The 13,305-nt window shown below is 36.2% G+C and overlaps 1 protein-coding gene across 2 annotated transcripts in view; it reads left to right on the plus strand.

Moving 5' to 3' along the window:
• Positions 1-13,305, plus strand: part of LOC150098211 (neuroendocrine convertase 1-like) — a 194,223-nt gene that overhangs the window by 105,138 nt on the left and 75,780 nt on the right. For both annotated transcript variants that reach the window (XM_090406525.1, XM_090406526.1), the window contains exons 10-11: positions 1,110-1,210; positions 11,315-11,530. In XM_090406525.1, coding sequence (XP_090262651.1) covers positions 1,110-1,210; positions 11,315-11,530 — 317 coding nt within the window. The remainder of the gene's footprint in view (positions 1-1,109; positions 1,211-11,314; positions 11,531-13,305) is intronic.

A 13,305-nucleotide genomic window follows, 5' to 3' on the forward strand; every position in this document is an offset into this window, starting at 1 on the left:
ACAGCACATTACGGAAAAATGGTTGTGTGGGTAGTATAAATAAATGAGAATAATGATCGATATAAGAAACTGACTTGTTTGGTGAAAAGCATACAACTGTTTTCTGCTCTCGAACCTATAAGGTGAATAATTTTTTTTTTTTTTTTTTTTTTTTAATATACATATGTTACCAACATACGAAAGAGGCAACTTTGGTAGGATATTACTAGTAAATAACGACGGAAGAACTAACTGGTAACCGCATTTGATTTTAGAGGTTTTGGTAACTATTTTGTAAGATCAAATGACATTCCTTCATCTTGTAAATAAATCAGAAACCAAAAGCATTGTAAAACCCAACAGTATAAATTTCTTTAGTAAATATACAATACCATGTTTCGCCAGATTTGGTACAGTTAGCATTATCAAGTGTAATATACATATACCACAAATATTTTGAAAATCTAAGCTGTAAACGATTAGTGAAAGCAAAATCCATACTATTGAGAATGCGTGAGACTGTTAGGCTATGATTGTCTGTGTTGGGAAGGTGGTCTTCAATAGCAATCGAGAGGGTTTTTTAAAATCATCCCGCTAGCGACATTGATTTGCCATATTCTTGATAATTTCATAAAATAAAATAAAATAAAAACTGTCACATCAAGATTTCGATCTGTGAAAACAGTTTAGTATATCAGTCAATTCAGGTCATCATCTGTAATTGCATTCCAGGCAAAGCCTGGCGCGCGAGTGCTAGAGTATTATAAATAGCTGAGTTCATTGCTTAGATGAATTATCCGTTTCTATTAATAATAATTTTCATGTTAATATTTCATATGCTGTCTTTTGGTAATTCTTATACACTGTATATCAATTGGTTCTACCTCACGACTATCTTCAATTTTTATTACAAGAATAAAAATTCAGTAACATTTTTATTGCTGTGAAAATTTAAAAGTAATAAATAGGAATGAAAATACTTAATTTTAGTATCACTGTCACCTGCTTACTCTTGCACAAAACATCGTCATATTCATAACAAGTATAAAATATACTTGTTATGAATATGACAATTACTTCAAAAATGAAATAAAGTATAAACTTAAACAGTATATTTTATCTTTATATAGTCGACCACAGACCTTCACAACAAATGCACAGGTCAGCATACGGGAACTTCGGCAGCAGCTCCCTTAGCAGCTGGAATTGTAGCACTAGTGCTAGAAGCGAAGTAAGTAATTACCATGGCGTAGCCGTAAAACATAGGTATATGGTTAATAAATTTTCTGTTATTATCTAACTCAACAGAATTTATATACATGTATTTGGAAAATATTAATACACACACATACACATATACAGTCGTCCGTTCGAGTTACGTCCTTTCGAAAATACGTCCGTGATCCCATAAGGGAATAAATAACATTTTCGGTTATACTTTCCAACAAGACGCAAGCGAGCGTAAGGTAAAGCATGCACTGTGGCAACCTACCTCGGCAGTCGGTACTTGTCTTCAACAGTTCCTCTGTTGATTTTGTGTTTGAGGAATAGGTTATTTGTGTATTTATCGTTAAATATTTCGCGATGTTTTGTGCAACATGGCCCTACACACACACAATCAAAACTCCTAGTGAAGAATAACAGAAAAAGAGGCGAGCAACTGATCTTGAAACGAAGTTGCAAGTTATAAAGCAACATGAAGCTTGTAAGCCCATCAGGGTGATCGCGCATGACTTCGGATGGTCTCATTCTACAGTGACTACCATTTTGAAAAATAAGGATAAAATCGTAGAGGCTGTGAAAGGATCTACTTTCAGTAAATCGACGATAGTGACGAAGCAACGACAAGGTCCTATCGGTGATATGGAAAACTAAGTGCATCATGGATAGAGGATCTGAACCAAAAGCGCATACTCCTTAGCACTGCGACCATAACCGCTAAGGCCAGGGCTATCGCCAGATTGGATCGCGCCCTGAGGCAAACAATTAAATATTGCCCCTCATGGATTATAAGACAAAAATATAAGAAAATCTCCAAATGCTATTTCGTTTTTATTACAAGAGAAACATTAATGGAAAACGATTACATAATATTATTAATTCAATGTTTGCTCGACGGGGATATCGTACAATAAAACTGTTTATAAGCTCTTCTAAATTTAAATTTTCAATCCAATTGCTATACCAACCAATCTTTCTTGGGTCATTGCTGTTCGCAAATAATTTTTAATCAGTTTAAGCTTGGAAAAACTTTCTACGCTAACAATTCCTGTTAGCGTAGCGACGGCGCCTATCGTAATATGGCTGAACGAGCGCCCTTATTAAGCCGCGCAGTGAGGTAGGCTGCCTCTATGCTACACCCTGTCGACAGTACTGGCTAAGGCACTAAGTCTCAACATGTTGAAGGAGAAAGCAGAACTCGATTATGACTACGAATTCAACGCTTCTTCTGGTTGGTTCATGAGATTCAAGCAGCATTTTGCTCTGCATAATGTGAAAATGTATGGGAATCTGCAAGTGCTGAGAAGGCTGCCAAGGGGTTTGTGGAAAAATTGGATAAAATTATTACGGAGGAAAATTATTTGTCACAGCAAATATTTAATATGGATGAGACGTCTTTGTTTCGGAAAAAAAATGCCCGAGCTGACATTCATCCACAAAAAGCTAAAATCTATACCTCGTTTCAAAGCACTTAATGCCCGTATTACGATTCTGTTACGGGTAACGTGGCTGGATATAAACTGAGACCATTTATGATATGAGACAGTGAGAATCCACGAATCTTCAAAACATTAGGAAGCATACTCCGAGTTCATTATTGGATAGAAGTCGTGGATGACTCAAAAATTGTTTGAGGACGCCTTAATCAACTGTTATGCGAGTGAAATAAAACGCCATTGTGTGAAAGAAAATGTAAAATTTTATTAATTCTACATATGCTTAGGGCCATCTGTCTTATACGTCCTATAGCAGTGATCATCACCAAGTTCAAGGTCGTGTTTCTCCCTAAAAACACTACTTCATTGATCCAACTGATGGATCAGGGAGTTCTTGCAGCGTTTAAGGCTTATTATCGAAGAAGTACTTTTTTACAAGCCATTTCTTGCTACTGAAGGAAATGACCAAACTCGCATGCAATTCTGGAAAGCATTCAATATTTATCATGCTATTAAAAATATTGCTGTGGCTTGGGACGACGTGACCTCTTAATACATGAGTGGCATATAGAAAAAAGACATTAAAAAGGTTTATGCACGATTTTGGAAGTTTGTAATAGTGGACATAGCAAACAATCTGAATCTCGAAGTGAATGATGATGATGACATAATTCAACTCATAGAAAGTTCCCTGAAGAGTTGACCAACGAAGAATTGGTCGAACTGGAGAAACAGGAAGAGGTAGTTAAACAATTTACAACGAAGGATCTTGCATGGACCACAATGTTGAACGCTACTTATTAGTAGAAAGGAAAGTACATGATGCGTTGGTTTGCTATAAACAAATTTATGATGAAAAGAAGAGGAATAAGCAAGTGCATCGGACATTTTCATCAAAACACAAAAGGTTACACCAGAAGAGCTTCAGCCTGGTCCTTCACACAGGGAAGGTAATGAAGATGATTGTGGAGGAAGATTTGGGTCATCATTCTCTTGTTTTATAAGTTTTGAAAATTAAAATCGACAGTATACTTATTACAGTTAAGTCCCTAACCCTATAAGTGTTGATTTAATGTATCGACTTACGTCCTGCCGGATGGAACGGAACCCGGACGTAAGTCGAGAGATGACTGTATTTAAAAACACATTTCTACATTATATACAAATAATTATACTTGGACTGAATTGAATCTTAAATTAAGTTTTCAACATGGGTCCTTTACTAATATTCTTAACTTTGGGTTGAGAACGCTCCCTTTGAAAATTTTAAACTAAATGTATAGTAATTTGTGCATACGCTTCTTGTTGTCCGTTTATTTGTAATGAATTCGTTTTCTTTAGTGCGATGTCACGACGTGAAACATGCAAGTTCACCGCAGTAAATTTGTGTAATAATTTTTAATCACATACTCCCCATATTTTGAGCCCTTCCGCTACGTCACTGATGTCATCATGATTCCATGAAGTTTTATAAGAAAATAGGTCTCAGTAAACTGAGACCTATTTTGAAGCCTGCGGGCCACTAAGCTATACTGCAGTATTTAGAATTGTAAGATGATTCACAAGGAACGCTGTGAATCTGGAAATGCATTTGATACTTTACATAAAATCCTATAAAAAATAAACAAACTCAGCTTTAAGAGCGTAGGTAGGAGTCAGGTTCATGATAAGTAAATACAATCAATAGTTGAAAAAAGATAATTTAATGAAGAAAACATTCATTTTTTTACAATGTCAATGAGAAACTTGGCAATGCTTTTCCTTGACCAGCTTGTCGATGTTGCCATCAATGTTGGAAATCGCTATGTGCAAAGTATTCTCGAGATGTTGGTCCATAATCTGAGCTCTTGTCTTGGACTTCACATGCTTCATTCTGGAGAACTGCTCACATAAGTATGTGCTTCCTAACAAAACGCACATCTTCAAAGCATGCCTGTGAAGATTAGGGAATGCGTCCTCAGAAATGCAGTCTTTGTAAAATGTAAGCAAGGGTACATTGAATAATTTTTCTCTCAAAGAAGAGTTGTTTTGGAGTTCAAGCAGCTCCATTTGTACTGAGCCTGGCATTTCGGCAGAGCACTGACACTGAATGGAATTGAAAATAAATCTAAAGAAGACTGTTGGTTACGAAAATCACTAAATCTCTCTTCGAACTCGCTTCGCAACACGGCTAATTTTGTAGCGTATTCACCACGAGATGAACAGTTGGACTCAGCGAGAAGCTGAAAATGAGTTGTCATTTTTTTGCAAGTTGTGCCTCCCAAAGTTTGAGCTTGGCCATAAAAGCTTTGATGTGATCAGAGTATGCACCAGTTGATCTTTGGATTGTAGCCGCGTATTTAGGTCATTCATATGCAAGGCCAAGTCTGTGATCCGCAATCGGATTCCCCCTTGGTTTGCATGAACTGCTGCATTTTGCTCCTTAAGTCAAAGACTCTTTTAAGAACCTTCCCTCTGCTCAACCAACGCACATCACTATAATAAACCACATCGCATGATCCGCTTCGCACTGTTGGAATTAACAATGATTCAATCCTCTTGCCCTAATAATTTTGACGACTGTCACAATAACTTTCATGACATTCTCAAATCCAATAGTTTTTGAGCACATATTCTCCTGGTAGATTAAGCAGTGGTAATGGACGAAATCGTTTCCTTCTAGTTCTGGTTCTTTCCGTAGCAGCGCAACAAACCCTTCGCTCTTTCCAACTATAGCAGGGGCACCATCAGTTACCACACCCTCGAGGTTGGTTAAGCTGTGGTCGAAACGCTGGAGCGTTTTCTTGGCGGCTTCAAGAATATCAGTGCCTTTCGTCGTTCCCTTCATAGGTACGAGCGCTAGCAGTTCTTCTGTCACAGTGAATTGTTGATCGTTGCCACGAACAAAGATAGCCAGTTGTGCTGTATCCTTCACATCTGTGCTCTCATCTAAAAGCAAGTGAATATGACGCAAATTCGGATTACTGTTTTTTAAAGTTCCTTCAATGTCATTGGCAAGTTCTTCGACACGTCGTGCTAGTTACCCGAGACAAACTCTGTTTTTGAAACACTTCCTTATTATTTGGGCACAGAATTTCCCCAGCAGCGATGAGACACGACTTCACAAACTCGCCGTCCAAGAACACTTTTGATTTTTTTCAGCTATTACATAACTTACTTTGACGCACGCTTCGTTCTCTTCCTTCTGGCTTTTAAACGTACCTTGCTGGCATTTTAAATCAATGTGGAGATGGTTTACTTTGTCCACACGAAACTGCCCTTGAAGGTGATCGAAATTGGATTGGACGCATGCTTTGTCTCATATTGTCGATTTATAATGTATTCTTTTGATGCTGACACAGACAAATTAAACACACTGGCTTATCGTCGATCGGCACCAAAAAGTACAAATTGGTCCACTTTTCATTAAAAACCCGACAAGAATCACTTGATTTACGCTTTTTACTCGTAGACGCCATAGTGATGGAAGGTGAACCGAAAAAATGATCCAAAATGGCCGTGTAATGATTATTATCTACTGAATATGTCTCGCACTCAGTGGCGGATTAAGGATAGTTTGGGCACTTAAGCAAATTATATTTGGGAGCCCCCCCCCCCCCAAAAAAATAATAATAAAATAAAAGTTAGGTGGCAAATAAATGAAATTTTGTACTTTTCAATTTTTTGAACTAATGGATTTTTCTGCCTGTTAAAGGGTGATAAATAATAAAACTTTTTTATGTCGTTTTTACAAATTTTAGAATTCGCTAATTTATTATGTCTTCAAAGTTTATTTTTTTGGCAAACTCGTGTTCAATAGAAATTAGGGACAAAGCATTTAATCGCTCTTGGCTCATTACAGCCGTCTTTTGATTTCTTATTAATGCCATCTTAGAAAAAGATCGCTCACCTTCACACACCCTGCACGCCAATTTCAAATATAGTCGAAATGCGATACTCACGTTTGGATAGCATTTCATGGACAAAATTTTCTTAAACGTGTCTATATTTCCTTCATTTTCGCCCTTTTCCTCGATGTGAAGCGCGACATGTTGATGAAATTGAATTATTTCATTTTCTAAAAGTTCTAAGAGATCGTTTGAATATTTTGCGACAAGTTGTTTAGCTGCCTGTTGTTTCTGTTGTAAATTAAAATCTGAATATTCAAAGAGAAACGAAAAGTTTGAATGAAATTTTTCGTAGGCAACAGAGCGTTTCGCCATTTCTGTAATTAGACTGTCGCATATAGCTAAATATGTTTCAATTTTGTACCGATCCTTTGCTGAAAAATTATCATGGTATGGGGAACGAGATTCGTCTGCGAAAAACTTCAATTTTATTTTACGCTTCTTCAGTTGTCGAATAGTTCAAACTCATTCAAATTTTTGATGGACTCTAAGACTTTTTTTCCTTCTGTTTCAAATTGATCAAAATTTCCTCGAATTTGTTTTAGATATTCTATTAAACTTCTTAAATGATCTGTAATTTTCAATATGACTGCATCTTTTTGAAATATTTTATTGCCTTATCAATTCTTTCCAAAATATTGTACCAAAATACACATAGTATACATGTTTCTATTTCGCATAGTTTGAACAAAATGTTCGCTGCTTTACTTCTTGTGTCGCAATTTTGTTCAATGTCTACTGCTAACACTTTTAAAAATTTAAGGATTGAAATATAATTTGATTTTAAAGATCTAACTGCGTCAAATCACGCAGACCATCTTGTATCGGAAAGGGATTTAATCATAAAAGGTCGATTATCGCTTAAATTATTTAAGCGAATTTGTTCCTTTAATAAATTACATCTGAAAGTAGAGTAGATCCGGACACAAAATTAAATAGTTTTTGAATGACAAAACAATGAAGTTGCTTCAACACAAATACTTGCTGCGGTTTGTCCCACGAGATTTAGAGAATGAGCGCTGCATGGTATGTATTCGGCCAGATTATTGATTTCTTTTATTTGGCTTTGCACTCCACTGTATTTCCCTGACATGTTTGCTGCATTGTCGTAACTTTGAGAACGACAGTTTTTTATATCGAGGTTGCAATCTGGAATAAATTGTAAAATCTCTTGAGATAATGCACTGCCTTTTGACTTTTAATAGGCAAAAATTTGAGACACCTCTCGTGTACTTCAAAAGTACTCGGATTAACATATCTTATTATAAAAGTCAGCTGATCGACATGTTGCAAATCAGTAGTGGAATCCACTATAATACCAAAGTATTTTGCTTCTTTAACGTCTTTTAGAATTTTGTCAAGTACATACTCTCCTAACAATTGAATAAATTCGTCACAAATAGTTGAGGACAGGTATGACACATTTTCACGTCCACAATTTGCAAATTTCTCTATGTGTGATTTGCCAGAAACACATCATATTTTGCTAATAACGCTAGCATACCCAAATAATTGCCGTTGAAAGGCGATCCAAACATTTCGTTTTTTCCTCTTAGTGCAAGCCCTCGCTCACAAAGAAAAAGTATTACTTCCACTATTCGGACTGAGTTTCCATTTTTTTTAAAATAAAAAGCGTATCCAAACCCTTCTTATTAGATCGAATGGACCAACTCATAACCGATCTTGAATGAGCCGCGTTATTTTGTGGGTTGAAAGCCGAGATCCGGCGTTTTTCCAGTCATTAAGTCCAACTATTAGTTGATCCCGAACTTCAACCGAAGAAAATAACTTTCAAAATCCGCAATACACCATTTTTGTCTTTGGAGAAAAAACTAGCCAAGGACGATCAATTTCTTCGCCATTCAGCATTTTCCATTTGAAAAAGGATTTTGAAATGAACCGTTGAACTCCACTTATTTGCAGCGTAGACTTTATATCGTTTCTTTCTCATCAAAATATATATTTTGTGGAAAATAACCTTTTTGAACAAATTATTGAATAAGCTGTTCTTGCTCACAATTAATCCATTCAGCAGGGTAATTATTTGGCGAAACACGAACAGCCACCGTGTGTGATGCACTTGATTGTCCATTATCATTAAGCACAAATTTTCCTCTCTCCTTAAAATTTTCACCATTTGAGCCGGAACTAGGCGGAGAAGAAGGTGCGATTACTTGTTCATCATTTTCATTTTTCATAATAGAGCTCTCGGATGTCGAAGAAACGCTACTAGCATCATTAGCTTTTAATTAAAGAAATCCTAAATTTGCTAAAGGTGTTTGCCCCTTCGCTTATCTTTTTTTCTTTTCTTGCTGTACTTTCTGCTCCACTTGGGTATTGTCGCTTCACAGTTAAACACTGAAGGGTAAAATAAGTAAATTTAAAAACTGTTTGAGATTTCGTTTTGAGTTTTCCAAAAAAAAAAAAAAAGTTTATTACTTACGTTTGCTCTTTAACCTGATTGTTTGTTTGTTTTTTGTAGTTTTTTTTTTTTTTTACTTGCATTACCCTCAAATAATGAAAACACGAAAAGTCACACTAAAAAGTTATTTTTGAAACAAACACCTCACTCTGACACGATTCAATAACAGATGAATTTAAGGAGCAACCAGGCGAAACTTCCTATTTCGGCAATGCAATCAGTTTTCGTGACTTCGAAGCTGTCAACAGCGCCGTGCGCCTACATTGGTAATGCAATTTAATTTAAAGCGCAGATTGTGCTCGCTGTTCAAAATACGTATTAAAACGTAATAATTGTTTTGAAAAAATTTTCGCTTAAAATAATCAAGATTTTATTTTGTTTACTGAAAACATTAATCTATTTTAGGAAAATGTCTTGGCTTGGGGCCCTCAAAGCCTTGGGCCCCTAGACACGTGCCTCATTGCCTTAATGGGTAACACTACTGCTCACACCAATGAAAAAATCTGGCAATATAAAACCACAATCGGCTATGGCTGACAAGACGAACCTGCGTGCGCTTATACATGAATATCACACTATTCACGACTGACTGTGGATGAGATCCACTTGTATTTATATGAAAATAACGAAATATCGAGAACCTTCAAGATGTATCTGGAAGGCACTAGACAGCGCACTCGAACGAACTATTGATTCAGCCATTTACCTGCGACATTAGTACTGGTACTTAAGTACCGCTTGGCGCTGGCTGAAGAAGCATGTCTATTTAATATTTATTTTTATAGGATTTTATGTAAAATATCAAATGCACAGCGTTCCTTTGAATCTGGAAAGCATCTTACAATTCTAAATACCGCAGCATAGCTTAGTGGCCCGCGGAGTTCATTGAAATTATTTATTTAATCGCGTTTTAATGTTAAGTAGCCATTTTTTCAAAATGGCCGGCGGGCCATGTGTGAAGACCCCTGACTTATAACAAGACGCCCGGTTTTGTAATAATTTATTCTGGTGTCGTGCGAAGTTTCTTCGGAAGAACAGCAGCATCGAAATCGATTGCACATAAGCTGAATGATTGGTAATTTTTGACATTTTATATTCACACAAAGGCGATGATAGTTTGCTTGCCCAGTAGATGAAGCCGGGGATTTTTCTTCTGAACGGAATTCCATGTTACGTATAAAGCTGGTTATCAAATTAGACAAACATCGAATCGATGTTTCGTCGAACTTGTTGTTTTTCCTCTTCAGACTATTAAATATTTAAAAAGGTTGCATGAAACGCACAAGTTAAGAGAGAGCACTTAAATTATACTATCTACTATCATCCCACGATTTGGTTGTAAGTAAAGTCGATACTTAAAATGTGATTAAATTCCTTTTCAGTGTATGAGATATATAACCCATACATCGAAAAGGCATTTTTATATAACCTTTTAAAATAACTAACAGTCTTCAATCTTGAAACTGGAATACAAATTTACGTACGAAACATAGGCATATGAATTTTTTTTTGAGTTATTTTCAACACAATGAATGTTTTATATAAAAATGATTTGGGCAACTCATTTTAATTAAACATTGCCTTTGAATCGAAAAAAAAAAGTGTCTAATATTTGTTAAAATCAGATAGCGTTACCATGAAAGCCAAAATATATTTTGCCCTTTGCCTTCATTAAGATATCTTAATATCACGAACGCCATATCTATTCTAACGTGGTGTATTATACAGATAATCAGTACATCTGATTAGGTAGTATATGTGAAACCTATATGAAACTTGTTCGTTTGGTTTTAAACTTAGTATGCTGAAATATGAGACATGGGTAATGATCTAAGACTGTGAGAAGAATATTGGCTTTCGAAAGAACATGTTATAGAAAGATTCTACCAATTGGATGTAAAATGTAACACACGAAGAACTATCGCAAAGTAAACTGCAAAGAAAATCTAATGCAGAAAATAATTCAAAGGAAACTGAAGTTTTTTTGACATATCTGCAGAATGGATAACAGTAGCAAGATCCAAAACCTTAGTGCGTGATCCACTGTATCACGCACTAAGGTTTTCAATAAAAGAGGACAACCAAGGCGAGAGTGGGTAGACAGTGTGAAAGGAGTAGTGTGGAAAGAGTTTGAAGGATTTGAGTCACCTGGCAATATGAGAGAAATGACAAAGAATGGTGAAACAAGATCAGACACAGAGTATTGGACCCACGGGTAATTGAAATATATTTGATTCCATTTTTTAAAAACAGAAATTAAGCTCAAGTTGTTCAGTGAAGAGTGTTGGAATAAACTTTAATCAAGTTTAATCAAGTTAAAGTTTATTCCATCATTAATATATATTTTTTTTATTTTATTTCTTTTTTAGTCCCAACCTTACATGGAGAGATATGCAGCATCTTGTGGTATGGACCTCTCAGTTTGAACCCCTTGAACATAAAGGATGGAAACAAAACTCCGCAGGACTCATGTATAACAGCCGCTTCGGATTTGGTCTTATGAATGCAGAACTCATGGTTAAGGCAGCAATAAACTGGACCACAGTTCCTGACAAAGCCATCTGCGAAATATCAACCTTTTCCCAGTAAGTTCATTATTTAAATAACTGGTTGACTTAACTGGTTGTTCATTTAGGAAATGCAACTAAGACTTATTAATTGCGCCAGAGCGAAGGTATGTAGTTAGTAGTTCTGCAAAGTACACGTGGTTTAAAAAATAAATCAATCAGGGTAACACTTTTTCTTTTTTATAACAACATCGATTAGAAAATAAACTGGTCCCATCACGAAAATATCACATCTTTCTACAATCCCCAAAGTGAAATTTATTTTATGTGGATGAGGGAAGCATCCTGTCCATTAAAGGACAAACTTTTCCCTCAGTGGCGTAGCTAAGTTTTTGGCGCCCTTGGCAAATTCGTAGATACGTTTTTTTTAAGTATACCAATTTTACTAAGTGATGAAATATCCTGTTACCGGCACCCTTTGGCAAGTTCCCCAGTGCCATAGCGTTTTGCTTCTCTGATTTTTTTTTTTTTTCCCCGCCTTATTGCAAATGGTCTTTATCTTTCCTCTTATATTGAGACCAATTAACCGACATTCAGTTGAAAAGCTTTTGTAAAGTTAAAGTCCTAGACGGGATTCGAAAGATATTTGCAACCAATATGCATGCATCCTTGTTGCCGACTGATCAAAATGGATGGGATTACTTTGAATTGCGGCCGAAACAATTGCAGCTATGAAGGGCCGTTATTACGTAAAATAAGGGTTACTTGAACACAAACACTGCGATACCGCGACAGTCGATCTGATAACCGAGAACTAATCAGAACGGCGTGCAATTTAAAACTTATGAATTGTCTATTACTAAAAGAATGAGCCACATGGCTTCATTTTGGCGATGTAAAATTACATAGACAAAGTGGATATTAGATCCAACATTCGGCTTTGAAATAATGTTGGATCTAATATCCACTTCGCCGATGTAATTAGAAATTGTTTATTTCTGGAATTTTCCATTTAATATTTCTGCCCGAGGTTGACTGCAGATAAGGAGGGACTACGGTATGTTAATTTATAATATACATTCAACATTAGCGTGTTATTCCCTAAGGATTACAATGTACGGTAGGCACGTTTGCTTACTTATATAACTACAATTAAATTATTTTATATCGCTATCGCTTAACCACATGGCAGCTCCAATAATACTAAGCACATAATTGCAATACTAAATGCCAAATTCTCTCTCTCTCTATATATATATATATAGAGAGAGAGAGCGTCCATTTTCGATGTCCGCTTATAACTCGAGAACGAATCGACAGATTTTGATGATGTCTTCACTACTTAATATTGCAAAGATGATTTATGTGCATTTTCATGTACACCTCCAGAGTATGGAGTAGTGATTATTATTATTTTACCTCCTGCCCGCGCATGTTCAACTAAATGTACTGGCTGAACCATAAAAAATAGGCCCGTATTATGTGTGACAGAAATGTAGATCTTGGTGAGAGCTACAGAAATGTCCACGACAGCATATGTCTATCTTCTACAGGTGATTTACAATATGCAAAAACCATAGTGTCAAGGCGTGACGTATTATTGAAATAAATGAAGTGGCTGAGGCACGCTAGTAGGAGCTTTATGGAGAGGAAAGGTTCGCCCTGCTCAGGCGAGAAATCATGGCCTAACACGTGAGTTGGCGTTAGAAGCATCCCGTTCATGGTATACGCGCAGAGAATAGCTCGCCTTAACGTACTGCAATTTAACAATAATTGGTCACTATTTTGAGAAGTTCTTTCATTATTATCATTCAGTGGTGCACTCAGGATTTAATCTTGGGGGGGGCGAGTTG

This window comes from Typopeltis vanoorti, chromosome 16, assembly GCF_054136105.1.
Source record: "Typopeltis vanoorti isolate ZY-2024b chromosome 16, IOZ_Tvanoo_1.0, whole genome shotgun sequence".
Classification (NCBI taxonomy): domain Eukaryota; kingdom Metazoa; phylum Arthropoda; class Arachnida; order Uropygi; family Thelyphonidae; genus Typopeltis; species Typopeltis vanoorti.